Source organism: Ovis canadensis, chromosome 1 (genome assembly GCF_042477335.2).
Source record: "Ovis canadensis isolate MfBH-ARS-UI-01 breed Bighorn chromosome 1, ARS-UI_OviCan_v2, whole genome shotgun sequence".
Taxonomy (NCBI): domain Eukaryota; kingdom Metazoa; phylum Chordata; class Mammalia; order Artiodactyla; family Bovidae; genus Ovis; species Ovis canadensis.
The window spans coordinates 21,672,869-21,691,377 of record NC_091245.1 but is presented as its reverse complement, the minus strand read 5'-3'; the positions used below and the strand labels follow the sequence as shown (position 1 = coordinate 21,691,377).

Below are 18,509 nucleotides of genomic sequence, written 5' to 3'. Positions count from 1 at the left end.
GAGCCATGGCAAGTTCTTGATCAGAAAAGTGCCTAGGGATCACCTCTCCCATAATAGTCAAGTACTGGCAGGTAGGACAGACTACATCAAATCTAACCCCCTCAATTTGTAGATGATAAGACAGGTCCAGAGAGGGGAAGTAACTTGCCTGGCATCACACACCAAACCAGTGGCAGAGCCAGGACTTGGACCAGGTCTCCCAGCTCTCAGTTTGGGGCCCTCTCCCCTCTCTTGCAGTCTGGGATAGCATCTCAGAGACTGAACTGGAGGAGAGCAGCTGGAAGTAGAAGGCCACTCGAAGTCTATAGCCCTACCTCCCCATCTAGACCAGAGATCACAAAGCCAGCCCGTCAAAATGTTTATTGAACACGTCACCCTGCTCCCCATGCTGGGATAATCTGGGAATTCTGTGTACTGAGCAGCCACACAGAGGGACAACAAAGAAAACTTCTGGTGGGCTTCCAGGAGGAGGAGAAATAAGGCGGATCTGGTATTCATGAGAAGGAAGGAACATTGAGAGCAGACTTGGATGAGGATGTAGAAAGACCTCCAGGAGGAGGAGTGTCTTATCACTTGGGTTCCATCTTGTTCTTGACTAAGGTCTCCACCTCCTTCATGAACCGGAGACACAGTTCCTCTTCCCATGGCAAAGCGATGCACTGCACAGCCACTGAAAGCCCCACAGATCCTCTCAGCGCCTGCAGGGGGAGAGGGCCTGTGGACTCAGAGCCTGCTTCCTGCTCACAGGCCCCTTGCCCAGCCACCCTCACCACCCATAGGTGTGTATTAACCCAAATATCTCACTCCCGGTCTATATTAAGGCAGACATGTCACGGATCTCAGAGTTCCAGGCTTCCTCAACTCTCAGCAAAACCTGGAAAAACTGTTCTGCTTTGGCTACAATTCTCCAGGGTTAGGATGGAAAACTTGCTTCCTGTGTAGACAGCTGACTCTAAGGATGAAATATAAAACTGAGTATCCAGCCCGTGTCCTCAGCAAAGGAAAAGAGAATGTGCAAATCCCTGACCCAAGGCCTGATTGCACTTCTGCAAGGAAAGGGGTGCCTTGATCCCCAAACACAACTCCAGGAACATGGGAGTTGAGCCTGAGTCCCTGCCATGAAAATCAAACATACTTGTAGGCATTCAAACATGTTTTCATCGCTTCAAGATGATACCATATAAGCCCTCACTTGCCTTGGTCTCTGGAGCCAGGTCCCATGGCTTTGAGTCCTGGCTCCTTCCCTCCAGCTGGCTATATGGCTTTGGTCGAGTCCCTTAACCTATCTGTTCTTTCATTTCCTCATTTGGAAAACCTCATGGGACAGTTGTGGGATTTAATGATTTAATATATATACAGCACTTTTAAACAGCTCTTGGAACAGAGTAAGAGCTCAAGACACATTAGATAGTATCGTTATTGTTATTCTCACAGAATTCAGGTCAGCAGTTCCACTGGGTAACTCTAGCACTAAAATCAATTTCCAGGAAAAATAAGTTACTTAATGTCTGACTCAGACACATGCATACTTTTCAGGGCCGGTTTCTCTCTTTCCCTCTCTCTCTTCCTCTCTCTCACTCAAGTCGGGGCTGTTATTTTAGACCATGAATTCAATAGGTCCATAGAAATATTTCCTTTGTGAAGCCCTCTCTGAATTAGTAATAGCATTTATAACAGTTCCTACATACAGGGCATTATGCTAATTGCTTCACTTTTTTTTCGATTTAACCTTTAACACAACCCCACAAAGTGAAAATAGAACGAAAAGTGAAAGTGAAAGTCGCTCAGTCATGTCAGACTCTGCGACCCCATGGACTGTATATAGAGTCCATGGAATTCTCCAGGCCAGAATACTGGAGTGGGTAGCCTTTCCCTTCTCCAGGGGATCTTCCCAATCCAGGGATAGAACCCAGGTCTCCCACATTGCAGGCCACAAGGGAAGTCCAAATCCTGTCTTCCTAGAGAAAAAAACTTGTGTCCAGTTCAGATACATAGTGACCTGCTAACCAGTACCTTCACCTTGTAATCTTCACAGTAACCTCCTAGCCTTCACCTTTCTTCACCGCCCCGTCTCTGGGATCGACCTTCCCTACAGAAGTGTTAAGGAAACCATTGCTTTTGCACAGTGATTCTCCCCTCGCAAGGACAGAGGCTGACTTGGAGGTCAAAATAGTGTGTCTTCAGTGATGGGGTGAAACTGTAGCTGAGGTGGTAAAGAGAAACACTAAGAGGGACCAGCCCCACCCCACCCCAACAGCAGGAGAGGCAGAGAGGGAAACTGACCTCCTGGAAACTTTTGTCGAACCTATCTCTGTAGTAGCCTCTGTAGAAGGCCAGTTCCTTCTCGTCCTGTGGCGTCACGGTGGTGACAGGCACTATGCCGGCAGGGAAGTTCAGGAGGTTGTAAAGACCCAAGTAGAAACTGCTTTCTGTAGGAAGATCCAGGTAAGCTCAGGAAAATGATCAGCTCAGAAAAGACTCAAGGGACTTCCCTAACGGCCCACTAGTTAAGAATCCTCCTTGCAATGCAGGGGATGTGGGTTCAATCCCTGGTCAGAGAACTGAGAGCCCCCAACCCTCGGAGCAACTGAGCCCAAGCACCGCAACTAGAGAGTCTGTGCTGCAACAAAAGATCCCGCATGACACAGTGAGAACTCTGAGTGCTGCAACCAAGACCGGAGGCGGCCAAATAAATAACTGATTACCTTTTTTAAAAAAGAAGAAGACAGGAGGGACAGAATGTGGGTGGGTGCCCCCTTGGGATCTTTCTTGGAACCGCAGCCTTCTGCTTGCAATAGCTGTTTCAGTGCAGGGAGTTGGTCTAACAGCTGCCTACTGCTCCCCACCGTGGAGGGAAGGAGAGAGTCAGAATCTGCTCTGTGCAGATGGGCAGAAAGCACATGAAAAGATACTCAACGTCACTAATTACTAGGGAAAGGCAAATCAAAACTACAACGAGGTATCACCACACACAGGTCAGAATGGCCATCATCAAAAACTCAAAAAATAAATGCTGGAGAGGATATGGAGAAAAGGGGACCCTCTTATCTACACTGTTGGTATGAATGTAAATCGGTGCAACCAGTATGGAGAACAGTATGGAGGTCCCTTAAAAACTTAAAATAGAGCTATTCTATGATCCAGCAATCCCACTCCTGCGCATATATGCAGAGAAATCCATAATTCAAAAAGATACATGCACCTCAGTGTTCACCGCAGCACTGTTTACAGTAGCCAAGGTATGGACAAGCCTAAATGTCTATTGACAGAGGAATGGAAAAGAAGATGTGGTATGTACATACAATGGAATATTACTTAGCCATAAAAAGAACAAATTATGTCATTTGCTGCATGGATGGACCTAGAGATTGTCATAATGAGTGAAGTAAGTCAGACGCAGAAGGACAAATACCATATGATATTGCTTATATGTGGATTCTAAAACAAATAATACAAAAGAACTTATTTATGAAACAGAAATGGAGTCATGAATATAAAAAACAAGCTTATGGTCATCAAAAGGGTGGGGGAGGGATAAATTGGGAGATTTTGATGGACATATACAGTGGAAGTGACAAATAGATTCATGGGATTAGATCTGAGGCGTGCCTGAAGAACTACAGATGGAAGATTGTAACGTTGTACAGGAGGCAGTGATCAAATCAGCCCTAAGAAAAAGAAATGCAAAAAGGCAAAATGGTTGTCAGAGGAGGCCTTACAAATAGCTGAGAAAAGAGGAAAAGCAAAAGGCAAAGGAGAAAAGGAAACGTATATCCATGTGAATGCAGAGTTCCAAAGAATAGCAAAGAGAGATAAGAAAGCCTTCCTCAGAGCTCAACGCAAATAAATAGAGGAAAACAATAGAATGGGAAAGACTAGAGATTTCTTCAAGAAAATTAGAGATACCAAGGGAACATTTCATGCAACGATGGGCACAATAAAGGAAAGAAGTGATATGGACCTAAGAGAAGCAGAAGATATTAAGAAGAGGTGGCAAGAATACACGGAAGAACTATACAAAAAAGATCTTAATGATCCAGATAACCATGATGGTGTGATCACTCGCCTAGAGCCAGACATCCTGGAATGTGAAGTCAAGCAGGCCTTACAAAGCATCACTACGAACAAAGCTGGTGGAGGTGATAGAATTCCAGCTGAGCTATTTCAAATCCTGAAAGATGATGCTGTGAAAGTGCTGCACTCAATATGCCAGCAAATTTGGAAAACTCAGCAGTGGCCAAGGACTGGAAAAGGTCAGTTTTCACTCTAACCCCAAAGAAAGGCAATGCCAAAGAATGCTCAAACTACCACACAATTACACTCATCCTTCCCTGGTGGCTCAGACGGTAAAGTGTCTGCCTGCAATGCAGGAGACCCAGGTTCGATTCCTGGGTCAGGAAGATCCCCTGGAGAAGGAAATGGCAATCCACTCCAGCACTCTTGCCTGGAAAATCCCATGGATGGAGGAGCCAGTCCATGGGGTCGCAAAGAGTCGGACACGACTGAGCAACTTCACTTCACTTCACATGCTAGCAAAGTAATGCTCAAAATTCTCCAAGCAAAGCTTCAGCAGTAGGTGAACTGAGAACCTCCAGATGTTCAAGCTGGATTTAGAAAAGGCAGAAAAGCCAGAGATTAAATTGTGAATATCTGTTGGATCACAGAAAAAGCAAGAGAATTCAAAAAAACTTCTGCTTCATTGACTACACCAAAGCCTTTGACTGTGTGGATCACAACAAACTGTGGAAAATTCTTAAAGAGATGGGAATACCAGACCACCTTACCTGCCTCCTAAGAAATCTATGCAGGTCAAAAAGCAACAGTTAGAACTAGTCATGGAACAAAAATATTGTTCCAAATTGGGAAAGGAGTATGTCAAGGCTGTATATTGTCACCCTGCTTATTTAACTTATATACAGAGTACATCATGTGAAATACTGGGCTGGATGAAGCACAAGCTGGAATCAAGACTCCTGGGAGAAATATCAATAACTTCAGATATGTAAATGACACCACCTTTATGGCAGAGAGCGAAGAGGAACTAAAGAGCTTCTTGATGAACGTGAAAGAGGAGAGTGAAAAAGCTGGCTTAAAACTCAACATTCATAAAACTAAGATCATGGCATCTGATCCCATCTCTTTAAGACAAATAGATGGGGAAACAGTGATGGACTTTATTTTCTTGGGCTCCAAAATCACTGCAGATGGTGATTGCAGCCATGAATTAAAAGACACTTGCTCCTTAGAAGAAAAGCTATGAAAAACCTAGACAGCATATTAAAAAGCAGAGACATTACTTTGCCAGCAAATGTCCATCTAGTCAAAGCTGTGGTTTTTCCAGTAGTCACGTATGGATGTGAGAGTTGGACTATAAAGAAAGCTGAGCGCCAAAGAATTGATGCTTTTGAACTGTGGTGTTGGAGAAGACTCTTGAGAGTCCCTTGGACTGCAAGGAGATCAAGCCAGTCAATTGTAAAGGAAATCAGGCCTGAACATTCATTGGAAGGACTGATGCTGAAGCTGAAGTTCCAATACTTTGGCCGCCTGATGTGAAGAACTGGCTCACTGGAAAAGACCCTGATGGTAGGAAAGATTGAAGGCAGGAGGAGAAGGGGATGACAGAGGATGAGAAGGTTGGATGGCATCACCGACTGTATGGACATGAGTTTGGGCAAGCTCCGGGAGTTGATGACGGACAGGGAAGCCTGACATGCTCCAGTCCATGGGTCGCAAAGAGTCAGACATGACTTAACCAATACACACTATTATATATAAAATATATAACAAATAAGAACTGGCTGCATAGCATAGGAAACTCTACTCAGTACTCTGTAATGGCCTATGTGGGAAAAGAATCTAAAAAAAAAAGAGTGGGTATATGTATGTGTGTTAGTTGCTCAGTCGTGTCCGTGTCTTTGCAACCCCATGGACTGTAGCCTGCTAGGTTCCTCTGTCCATGGGTTTCTCCAGGCAAGAGTACTGGAGTGGGTTGCCACTCTTCTCCAGGGGTCAAACCTGGGTCTCTTGCATTAAAGGCAGATTATTTACCATCTGTGCCAACAGGAAAGCCCCCCTGGCCTCATTACATTGTGGGGTTTTTTTTTCTAATTTTTTAAAAAATTTGACTGAGTCAGTTGTGGCTCACAGGGTACATGTATATATTCACTTTGCTATACACCTGAAGCTAAGACAACATTGTAAATCACTATGTGCCAATAATTTTTTTTTTTAGTAAAAAGAATCCACACTGCAAAGCCTTACTCAGTGCCAGGCACTGCACTCCCCTCTCTACACTGCTGAGTCCTTGACTCCTCCCTTCCTCTGTGAGATGAAGATTACTATTCCGTGCACAAATGGGAAACCAAGGAGGCAGACAGATACACAACTAGTGGCTGGCAGAGGATGCAGCCATGCCCTCAAGTACTCAGGGCTCCAAGAGGGCTGGAGTGCAATCCTGAGTTGAAAAGGTAGCTCCTCTCAGCAGCCACCTGTGTGCAGGGAGTGAGCATCAGAGTGTCAGGGAGGTGGACAGAAGACACTAGAGCAGAGCCAACTGTGGGGTATGCCTTGGGCAACTGCTGTAGGGGGACCCAGAGGAGAAGAGCCCAGGCTTGAGGGGGGTTTGCATTCTGCATGGCATCGCCTCTGAGACCAGCACCTGTGCTACACATAGGTGGCTGCCCTGTGTTGAGGCTTGCTTGCATCTGCAGGTGGGCTACTGGGCTGAGGCCACCTCTGGAAGTGAGGCTGCAGAAAGCATGTTAAGAGTGAATGGATATGCTAAGAGAAAGAAGCCAGACCCCTGTGCCTCATACCTTTTGATTTTCCTTATATGAAATCCTAGATGAGGCAAAACTATAGTGACAGAAAGCAGACCAGTGGTGGCATGAAACGCAACAGAACATGAAGGAAATTTGGCTAATGATGGAAATAGCCTCTATTGTGATTAGGTCGTGGAGGAGAAGGGGAAGACAGAGGATGAGACGGTTGGATGGCATCACCAACTTGATGGACAGGGGTTTGAACAAGCTCTGGGAGTTTGATGGACAGGGAAGCCTGGCGTGCTGCAGTCCATGGGGTCACAGAGTTGGACATGATTGAGCAACTGAACTGATACACGTATACATACATATGTTAAAATTCACCAAGTTACTTAAAACTGGTGAATTTTATCTCATGTAAATTATACTTCAATAAAGTTCATTTAAAAAGTGAATGGAGGGACTTCCTCGGTAATCCAGTGGCTAAGACTCCGTGCTCCCAAGGCAAAAAGCCCAGGTTCAATCCCCGGTCAGGAAACTAGATCCTGCATGATGCGAGTAAGATCCAGTGCAGTGAAATAAATTAAAAAAAAAAAATGTTTAAGTGAATGGAGGAAATCCCCTGGTGGTCCAGTGGTTAGGACTCCATGCTTCCACTGCAGGGGCACAGGTCCGGTCCCTGTTCAGAGAACTGAGATCCCAGAAACTTCACAATGAAGCCAAAACAAATGAACAAACAAACAAAGGGAATGAAAATTGGTAGGTGCCAGGAGCCGGCAAGAGGAGTCCTGCCCGTGGCAAAGGTCATGAAGTTAAGGGGCCCGACAGGCAGAGGTGAGTCGGGCCTTAAGGGAGCCTCGCTGAATCTGCTCATGCATCTGCCCCCAAAACCAGAGTCTGCCTGCCTTCCTGCATTATGCCTTTCACCTATACTTCTGACATTACAGGGGGCTATCCCCCACCACCTCTCTCTTTAAAGGAGTTAACTTAGGACTCCAGTTAATAAATCTCCTGGGTGTGTTTCAGTCCAAAAACTCCTCTGATGGCTCTCTAGCCTGCCTGATAGGATTATCCGGCCACGTATGATTGTTTACAGCCTCCCAACCATGAGAGGCACGAGATACTTTAAACTTTCTAAAAACAGATTCTTTTGAGAAGTTAGAAAATTATTAGTATAGTATTAGCAAGTTAGTTAGAAATTATGTTGGTGAGGGGTTTCATTGCTGAGTTAATGATTGCCACCAGGCCTTCATATCCTTAGGCACCTGGGAGTATGTTAATCAATGTAATTGGAATGTAGAAAAAGAAATATAGTAGCTTTGATGTTAGCAATACTAGACTTTTTGAGTTAATGAATTTTCTCTTTTGTTATAGATCACTGTACTCCTCTTTCTTTGTTATAAATCATTGTATCCTTGCTATGTAAAAATGTAACTTTATCACTATCTTAAGACTAAATAGATCTTAAGGGGAAACAAGTTTTCTGCTCAATTAACCTTTATCAATAGAAGAAAGGTGGGGCCATAAAATGTTAATCGGTCTCCAGACCAGAAGATATTATAAAACAAATGTAAGACCCTTATAAGAACAAAGGTATGCTGATAAGGGTCGGAGCAGCTGACCCTGCGTGACTGTTTCTTACATTTATCTCTATGTACAACTAAAAGTATAAAAGTGGACCTGAAAAATAAAGAAACGGATCAGTTCCTGGAAAGACTGGTTTCCCCCGTGAGGTCTTTTCTCGTTCTCTTCTTTTCTGACTGAATTCCCATCTAGACTGTGGAGGCTCGCCATGTCTACTTGCTTGCCCTGGCTTCTAAGACCCACGCGAGAGGGAGCCCAAGGCGAGGCACCCTCCACTATTCAAGAGGGCGCCAGTGGCCTACATAGGTGGTGCAAACTCCTTGTCTTGGAGCTTTATTGGTTTTCCGTGTAAACCAAGTTATTCAGCATCTTTTCTCCACTTATTTTCCTACTACACTATTTCTTTCTAATCTCCCTCCATATCTTTAATTAAGCAATTAATTCCTCAGACACCGACATTGTCCCCACTTCAAATTCCTTGGATCGCCCAGGGCTGGACCCCGGCAGGTAGGGACTGGTAACAGTTACGGGGCTTCTTTTCAAGATGATTAAAATGTTCTGGAACCAGATAGTGGTGGTGGTTGCATGACATTCTGAATATACTAAAAACCACTGAGTTAAACGCTTTAAATGGTGAATATACGTTATCTGAATTTTATCTCCGTTTAAGAAAATTTTTTAAAAGTTGGCTTAAAGCTCAACATTCAGAAAACAAAGATCATGGCATCTGGTCCCATCACATCATGGGAAATAGATGGGGAAACAGTGGAAACAGTGTCAGACTTTATTTTTGGGGGCTCCAAAATCACTGCAGATGCTGACTGCAGCCATGAAATTAAAAGACGCTTACTCCTTGGAAGAAAAGTTATGACCAACCTAGATAGTATATTCAAAAGCAGAGACATTACTTTGCCGATTAAGGTCCGTCTAGTCAAGGCTATGGTTTTTCCTGTGGTCATGTATGGATGTGAGAGTTGGACTGTGAAGAAGGCTGAGCACTGAAGAATTGATGCTTTTGAACTGCAGTGTTGGAGAAGACTCTTGAGAGTCCCTTGGACTGCAAGGAGATCCAACCAGTCCATTCTGAAGGAGATCAGCCCTGGGTGTTCTTTGGAAGGAATGATGCTAAAGCTGACACTCCAGTACTTTGGCCACCTCATGCGAAGAGTTGACTCATTGGAAAAGACTCTGATGGTAGGAGGGATTGGGGGCAGGAGGAGAAGGGGACAACAGAGGATGAGATGGCTGGACAGCATCATGGACTCGATGGACGTGAATCTGAGTGAACTCCGGGAGATGGTGATGAACAGGGAGGCCTGGTGTGCTGCGATTCATGGGGTTGCAAAGAGTCGGACACGACTGATTGACTGAACTGAACTGAACTAACATCAGAGGTAAAGGCCAGAGGCTGTGGGAGGACTCAGAAGTCCTGGATGCCACACCCCACCCCCACCCCACTCCCTACCAAGGACTCAGTGTTCTCTCACCTTGTGTCTTGGCAGGATAGCCAACAAAGAAGGCGGGGTCCAGTGCTGGAGACAGCAGCACATCCAGATCCAGGGACCTCCACTTGGCTATGAACTCTTGCTGATATTCCTGCAGGAATAGTGGAAGGCAGGAAAGGTGAGACTGGCAGGGGTCACTGTTTGCAGGACAAAATCAGATGCCGCCAGGCTGAGTCAGTTAAACACCAGGAAGAATTCCCAGGCTGTGAGGTGCAGACTGAGATGGGGGTGGTAAGGGGAAGTCAGGGTCTTCCCAGGGGCCAAGGAGGAGGGATGGGAAGGACAATCTCAAGCTACAGTGATCTGGGGACAATGTATCATCCTGGTCCCAGGGAGACAGACTACATTAACCTCCTGGTCATCACCCGGGTGCAGCTGGGCCTGCCCTGAAGGCCAAGACAGAGATCTACCATCTACTGGGCTACTCCTGTTGCCACCCAGGGGTCTGCTGCCCCAGTTCTGGCAGTCTCTCAAGGTCTCCCCAGGCATGTATTACCTCCACTGCTGTGTGCAGCTCCCACAGTTTCTTGGGTGTCCTGGGGAATGAGGAAGAAGGAGAAGTCCAAAGGTCAGCATGGGAGGACTGCTTTTTATACAAACGGGGACATGACACCCAGGAGGCAAGTTCTGGACTCTATGCAGGCTGCAAATCAGCTGATGGGCTGGGAATCACCCTGTATCTTGTCCCCTGGCCAAGATCCATTATCTGTCCAATGTTCCCAAGAGGACCCGTCCCCTGGTCAAAGCCCTACTACCTGTGACAGGGACCCACAGGCTCCCTCAAAACCCCAGGTCCCTTCCCCTAAACCGTGAGGCCCCAGATCAACCCTCAGGCTGCTCTAGCCCCGGTTCCAACCAGCCCCTTAATTCCAAGCCCACCAGGCCAAGCCCACCAGGCCAAGCCCAACAGCAAACCCAAACCAGACTCCTCTCCCAATCATATCCCCACCCCAACTCCAATCTTAACCTCAACCCTGACCCAAACCTAACTTCAACTCAGGCCCAACTTTTATCCCAATCTAACTCAATTCTAGTGTGTACTCAAGAGTTCAACTCCAAATAAAACCCCAGTCCCACCCAAAAGTCTAAATTAACCCCATGTTGGGCATAATTCTAAAGCCCTAATTAGATTCCAAAGCCTTAAACAGCCCTGCTTACAGTGGACAAGGCCCCCAGCCACATGACCCTCACCCAGTTCCCAAGGAAACCCCTTGTGAATTGGACCTGAGGAGGCTTGATCACTTACCCTACTCCACACAACGTTTCTAAACCCTGGCTAACCCGGGGCTCCTGGAGGTGGGGAGAGAGGGGGAGGGCACTTTCAGAAACCATAGGGCAATGCCACCTGCCCAGGACAGGGGTCTGGGAAGAGAAACTCTGCCCCGTTCCCCCGCATGCCCCTGACCACAGCACCAAACCCTGATCCCCCTCTCTCAATCCCCTTCCCTCTCGCTGAAGCCCCATCTCTCTGAGCTTCTCTGAAGCCCCCTTCCCTCTCTGACAGCATTGCTCTCTTTTGGCCCCCATCTCCCTTCTTGCAGTTCCTCTCCCATCGAGCCTTTCTCTGAACCACCACATTCTCTGGGCCTCATCTTCCTCTCTGACCTGACCCCCACCCCCACCCCACCCCTCACCCCCAAGGGAGCCCCCTCCCCTTTCTGAGCCCCTTGTCCTCTCTGGGCCCCTCCCCCTCCAGCCCCTCCCACTCTGAACCCACACTCACGATATACTTCCAGATCCAGGCCAGGAAACGTTTGAGTGAGTCTGGCAACCTGAGAGAGGTGACTGTGTTCTTCATGGAGGGGTCCACAATGTCCCCCTTACTGAGGAACCACAGACAAACAGCTGGTCAGTTATGGCCTTCAGCTGGCCATCACCCAGCCATCAGCTTCCCCTCTGTAGATAAGCTACAGAGAGAGGTTTGACCCAAAGAAATACTCTGTTCCCAGCAGCACCACCCCAGAACATGTGCATCCTGAAGGCAGAGCTTGGTTGGGTGACTTGCTGCTTATGGTCACACAATGAGCCAGAGGCACCAAAGCAGCCCAGGCCCGCAGCTCCCCACCTAGGGCTCAGGCTGCCACCAGCCCTTTCCTCAACCCCATTTCCATCACACCCCACATCCGAGTCCCAGCAGACATACAGTTTCTCCAGAAGGCTGGCCCCTTCATCAGCAAACAGACTCCCTAGGAACAGGTGAAAGAAGGCATACTCTGTTCGGGGGACAGAGAAGGGGATGACCTGGGGAGAGAGAGGCCGAGTCAGGGCCTGGAGCTCCTCCTGCTCTGCCCCATGTTCTCTCTGCATCCCTCAGGATTTAAAGAGAGAATACCATAGCAGCTCCTCAGCAAGCTTGGGAAGCCTTTATGCTCTGCCCATTCCCTTACCCCCTCCACAGAGATAAGGCAGAATTTGAGCTGCTTGCTTATCTGTGATCCAGCCCCTTGCCAAGTGCTTTATTGGGAGCTCATTCAATCATCACAGCCACCCAGTCAGTAGCAACTTGAGGCTCATAGAGTTGAAGAGACTGCCTCAGCAATTCTCAAAGGGTGGCGGGGCAGGGACAAGCCACTGGGGCATGGGAAGTAGGGGAAGAAGAGGGCCACTCTGAGGACAAGAGGCTCCTTACAGCCATTTGATGGAGACAACAGAAACCCAAGCTCTAGGAATTATAGGAGTGAGTCTCAGAGATGCTGCTACTGAAGGGGGATGCCTTCCTCACAGGATGGGACCCACCCTGCCCCCACCTCCACTCCATCGGCCTCCAGGAAGCCTAGGGGAAACACAATGATCTCACTAGCACAAACTCAGATATAACCTTGCTCCCCAAGAATGGACAAACCCAGAATTCTCACTGACCTGGCCTCCCTTCCAAGGGCCAAGTAAGCCTACCTGGTGTCCTGCATCCCGGAGCAACCTGCATGTGAGCTTCACGGCCCTGGCCATGCTAGGTGATGGCTGGGTGAAGCCATCTGATTCGTAGTAGCCAATTCGAAGGGGACGGTTACTGGAGTACACCTTGGGGAAAGAGGGGCTGGGTTAGGGGAGATTGGCCAGAAGACAAGGTGGCCTCATTCCAAGGGCCCCTTGAAGCCTCCCTATATACTCTCCAGGGTTTAGGTCCTCTGAAGAACTCTCCAGAAGAGGAAGAAATGGATGGGGACATGACTGATTGGGTAGCTGGAGTGGATAGTTAAACAGATTCACAAGTGAATGGGTGGGTGTATGAGATGGTGAATGGGTGAGTGGGCAAGGGTTAAACAGAGAAATGGGTGCGTGGGTAAATGAATGGATGGAGGTGAGTGGTGAGTGGGCAGGCAGGCAAGTAAGTACATGAACAGACACAAATATCTTAAAGCCAAAGAAGGGTCAGGAGAGGAAGAGCATGAAGAGACCAATAGAGGCGAATAATAGATAGCAGACAGTGACTGCAGGCTGATTGTACTGCAGTACGTGCAGGGAGTCAGATGAATAGACACTGGCTGAACAGTAGACAGAGACTCCCTAGGCAGCAGATCCTGGAGTCAGACAGGGCTGAGTTCCAAGCCACTATGTGATCATCAGAAGGTCATTTCACTTCCCTTCAGTTTCCTCACTTGTAAATGGGAGGAGTGAAGCTCATTCTATAGAGTGAGTGTTGGGATGAAGTACAAAGAGCCACCACCTAGTGGGTACCAATAAACGTGCCTGAGTGAGTTAATGCAAAAATGAAGAGTCAGAGCTAGAAGGGTCTACAGCAAAATTCTGGTTCAACATCTTCATTGTACCAATGTGGAGGCTGAGGCCTAGAGAAGAGATGTGACTTGGCCAGAGTTACCTAGAGGCCTAACAACCCAGCTTCCCTTGATACCAGGCTCTCTACACCACCCTTGCTGAGCTTACTGCCCCTTTGTGTTGGGCAAATGATGATGGAGTCCCTCTCTGGGGTAATATCATCTGTGGCTCCAGGTGGCACAGAAGCCAAAGCAGGTGGCATCTGGTCAGGTTGGGGAATGAACTGACTGAGCATGCGGGCTTCCTGCTCACTGCACTTGGGCTGGGAAAGGAGAGCTTCACAGGGAATGGTCCTAGTGGCTGGTTGTTGAGGAATGAAGGGAGAAGAGAGGGAGCCCTCCAGGCTTGCTCCCTACCCAGCTCACCTCCTCCCTGAAGGGCAGGAAGGGCACGGTGGGGTCCAGTCGGTGCATGTGTTCACTCAGCAGTGCTCGCAGGCACAGTGCCAGGCTCTCCACGTCCCAGGCCAAGGGGCCAGTCACTGTGACCACTGTACAGAGCGGGTGGAAAGAGGCAGACATGCCACAGCCTTTCTGCTTTGGGGACCCACACTGCCTGGCCTCAGAGGAGGGGACCCAGGGCCATGATCAGGGAAAAGTGAAGAGGCCCTGGGGCTGTCTTAGGTCAGGGGTTGAGAATGAGTGGAGCTGGCAGACTAGCTCAAACAACCTTCCAGCCTGAAGGGAGATTCTCCTCTGGGGCAGAACACTAGGAGACCAGCAAGTGAGGTGAAAGTGAAGGAACAGGAAGCTCCTCTCCAAGGGGCAAGAGTCACTGGACTAGAAAGCCAAGCAGAACCTTCCCCCATACTCCTTGGTCACTGGTGGGGCTGGTCTGTGTGAGATACAGTGAAATGTCCTTGGGAGAAAGGCAAACAGGTAGCCTTTGAATGGCTATGGCCAACACAGACAAGAGCTTACCTGTTTTCCTGCCCTTGACAGCAGAGGCAACTCCGGAGTTGCTGCAAAACCCCACCCACCCAGAGCCCAGCTCAGCACGTGAAGGGAAGGACTTAGGTGCCAAAGAGGCTTGAACATCCAGCCAGTGCACTCCCCCAGGGCCCAGCACAGAAGAATAAGAGCTGCCTCAACCCTCCCATGACTCTTTACTGTCCACAGAATAAATCTGAGCCCTTTTACTTCCCTTCAAGGCTCTAAATTATCAACTCTTTCCATAGCTTCCCTTTCTAGCCCTTCCATACGTACTCACACATTGTTCCAGGCAAAATAGGCTGCTTATAGAATTACAGCCTCCTAGATGCTACTCCATGGACATGAGTTTGATCAAGCTCCAGGAGTTGATGATGGACAGGGAAGCCTGGCATGCTGCAGTCCATGGGGTCGCAAAGAGTCTGACACAGCTGAGTGACTGAACTGAACTGAACTGAAGATGCTTCTCCAACTCTGCATGTCCATCCTTCAAAACCAAGCTGAAATACTGCCTTCTCCAGGGAGCCTTCCCTGCCTTTGACCTGCTTCTAAAAGTGTAAAATCTTGGCCTTTAATAAATTCTATTGAAGAAAATGTCAACTTCATCCCTCTCTTAGACCTTCTCTTAAGCCTGGATTCAGTTCAGTTCAGTCGCTCAGTCGTGTCCAGCTCTTTGCGACCCCATGGACCGCAGCACGCCAGGCCTCCCTGTCCATCACCAACTCCTGGAGTTTACCTAAACTCATGTCCATTGAGTCAGTGATACCATCCAACCATCTCATCCTCTGTCGTCCCCTTCTCCTCCTGCCTTCAATCTTGCCCAGCATCAGGGTCTTTTCAAATGAGTCAGCTCTTTGCACCAGGTATAAAGCCAGTTGGATGTTAAAGAGCACAACAGGGCCCGGGGCTGGGTCTGAGAGTGTTCTGTGTCCCTGTATAGGGCCACACAGTGTAGGTGGTCAGAGTGGGCTTGAAATATGGGTGGATGGGTGGATAGATGTATGAGTGAGTGCAAAAGAGATGGAAAAATTAATGGAAATATGGATGGATTGGTGGGTGAATGGATGAATGGAGGCAAACGTGGATTGATGGATGGCTGGTTGAGTAGGTAGATGGAGAGATAACTGTCTCACTGAATGAATAAATGAATGGGAGGAAGAATGTAAGTTCTTCAGAGGCTTGGATATTGTCCATTTTGTTCACTGATGCATTCCAAGTGCATAGATCAGTGTCTGGCACAGAGTAAACACTCAATAAATATTTTTTAAATAAATTAAATGGCAGATGAATGGTGAAATTGTTTGATGGATAGAAACTGGGATGGCGACTGCATGGATGCATGAATGGATGAGAAATTGATATAGATGGATAAATAGATGGATTGATGTATGAGGAAGGAAAAGGGGGGGTAAATGAACAGATGGATGGATGAATGAATTAATGAAATAATGAATGAGTGGACAGTCTATCCCACTCCCTCCTGTACGAAACATGGTGTGTTTAGCTGTGGGGCTGAGGCAGGAGTTACCGGAAGCCCTCCTACCTCATCCACTTCCCCTACTACTGAGCTAATGATAATCGTTATATGGACAAGACCCCTAGTTTCTCCAGACTGGGCTGAGCCTACCCAGGCCCCCCACCACCAAGTACCTGAGGCGGTATCCTGTGACCCGGATACCACAGACACCACAAAAGCTGGCTGGAATACGGATACTGCCTCCGGTGTCTGTACCCATGCCCAGGATGGAACCCCCTTTTGCCAGGAGAGCTCCTTCACCCCCTGAGGAGCCTCCAGGTGTCTTCTTTAAGTTCTGAGGGTTCAGAGTCTGTCCATAGATGGGGTTGCTGCAATCAAAGCTGAGGGAAGCAGAAGAAATGGGGCTGGGAGGGGAAGGTATAACTGGAGAAGACTGCACTGCCCATAGAGAGGCCAACCTCCCTCGGAGTCAGCCCCAGGACCGATGAGCTCCCCCTGCAGGCCAGGAACCTCCTGGTGTCCCTTCAGTTGAGGCGAGAGGCTGCTGCTGCAGGAGAGACCAACCAGGACTCCTAAAATGAAGATCAAGGAGCCAGCAGCTCTGCTAAATAGTGGGGAACAGGTTACAAAAACAGATAGAAACAGATACACTACAGGCTGAGTGTGGTGGGAGGAGAATAAGGAATGAGAACAACTAGAGAGCTGGAGTAGAAACAGAGGTGTAACTTTTCAGTGCCTCTGGGCCTGAGGGCCCTTAAAGACCATGAGTCCACACACATGTTGTCAGATAAGGACACTGAGGCTCAGAGGGCAGAAAAGACTTGCCCAAGAACCTCCATCCCAAGGTCTACATGACCAGCCCCCACCTCACCCTCAGCCCTTCAGCAGCAGCTTCATCCTGGGCCCAGCCTTGGTCCCAGCCCCGGTCCCGGCCCCAGCCCCAGCCCGGGTTGGCCTGCCTGTTGCAGAGACCTGAGCAGCGTCTGGGAGATGTTGGTCTTAACAAAGGGAATAGCTCCCTGAGCCTTTAACACTTTCACGACGACTCCGTCCTTGGCTGCCGGCTTCTCCAGGAACTGGGCCAGGCCACACGTAGAGTCATGGCCCTGCAGGGAAGTGACACAAGCTCCAGCCCCTGGGGGTCAGAGTGGAACCAGCCACCGAACAGATTCTCTCCGGCACTCCAGTCCGCTCACAAGCATTCTCTCTCCTGCTGAGATGCGGGCACTGCAGCCTTAAGATTCATGAGTGACAGGAGAGATCAGTGGTGAAGAGATTGGGTTTGGGAGCCTGACTGCTGGTTTGGTTTCCAGCTGGCCGCTTTCTAACCTTGGGGCCTAGATTGGGCAAGTGACTTGCCCAATGTCACACACTCAGATGCTCACATGTACACATGCACGTGTATCCCCAGGGCTCACCATGCAGTCATAGACGTCCTTGAGGCTGATGGGGACTCCATAGAGGAGTCCTCGCTCACTCTTCTTGAGTTTCTTCAATGCCTGCAACTGTTCCTCACATTCATCTAGGAAATCTGTCAGGCAATTCACCTCCTGGTGTACCTTCATTGCCTGAGCATCATTGAGGGAAGCCAGAGAGGGGCTCAGGGCATGACCAGGGGCAGGACACTGAGTCACCCCAGCCCCTCTGCCCATCCTGACTCAGGGCAGAGGTGACAGGACTGTGGCACAAGCTCCCTCCCAAGCTGGCTGCAATGCCACAGGGTCACACCTGGCCCCCAGCTATTCCACCCAGAGCCCAAGATTGGGCTCTGACTGGGACCGCACCTCCTCTAGGTAGCTGCAGAGGACACTCTCCAAACTCAGCTCATCAGCAAGCAGCTTCTGGACCAGCTTCTCCAGCGGCAGCTCCAGAATGGGCTTGGGGTCCAGCTCTGGCTCCTGCAGAGACGGGGCAAGCAGATATCACACTGCTCCACTCAGGGCCCCCCCCCCCCACCATCAACATCATGCCTAGGTGGACACAGAGTACTCCTCACATGTTCCTGGGCCCATCTTTAGCTTTAAAGACATCTCCCAATCAGTCTCCAGATTGGAATAAGAGCCCTCCAGGGACACAAGTGTCCTCCTCTGTGTCGGCCTCCCCAGAGTCCAACCCCAGGGCCCAGCACAGAGAAGGCCGGCCCCCTCCTTGTGCAGCTATCCAACAGGGCCCCCCGTGGAGTGGGAGGGACTCTACATGCACATCTTGGGCTGCAGGGCTTACGAAAAGTGAGGCTCAGTTCTTTGAGGTTTGCCTTCAGGAGTCACCGCCCCAGCATCCCACCTTTCCTTCTTCTCCAGTCCTCCCACACCTGCTGATCTGACCTTGGGGAAAGGTCAGGGTGGCAGGAGAGCTGGAAGCCAGCCTTGACCACAGCCCTGGTCAGTGGGGTAACGCAGGTGAACCTCTCCCCATCCTGTGGCCTAGGTCTCCTCAGAGAGGAAAGTATCAGAATACGGTCATGAGTCAGCCACGCAGC

At 48.9% G+C, this 18,509-nt stretch overlaps 1 protein-coding gene across 1 annotated transcript; it reads right to left on the bottom strand.

Annotated features, from left to right (window-relative positions):
- Positions 1–345: 345 nt before the first annotated feature.
- LOC138429034 (fatty-acid amide hydrolase 1-like) lies at positions 346–17,580 on the bottom strand. The gene is made up of 11 exons (XM_069570112.1): positions 16,204–17,580; positions 14,545–14,585; positions 13,990–14,114; positions 12,743–12,868; positions 11,994–12,091; positions 11,574–11,673; positions 11,097–11,140; positions 10,347–10,386; positions 9,833–9,941; positions 2,284–2,429; positions 346–698 (listed from the first exon to the last, which is right to left on the bottom strand). The coding sequence occupies exons 1-11, from the start codon at positions 16,287–16,289 to the stop codon at positions 570–572; spliced, it is 1,044 nt and encodes a 347-aa protein (XP_069426213.1). The 5' UTR covers positions 16,290–17,580; the 3' UTR covers positions 346–569.
- Positions 17,581–18,509: the final 929 nt, after the last annotated feature.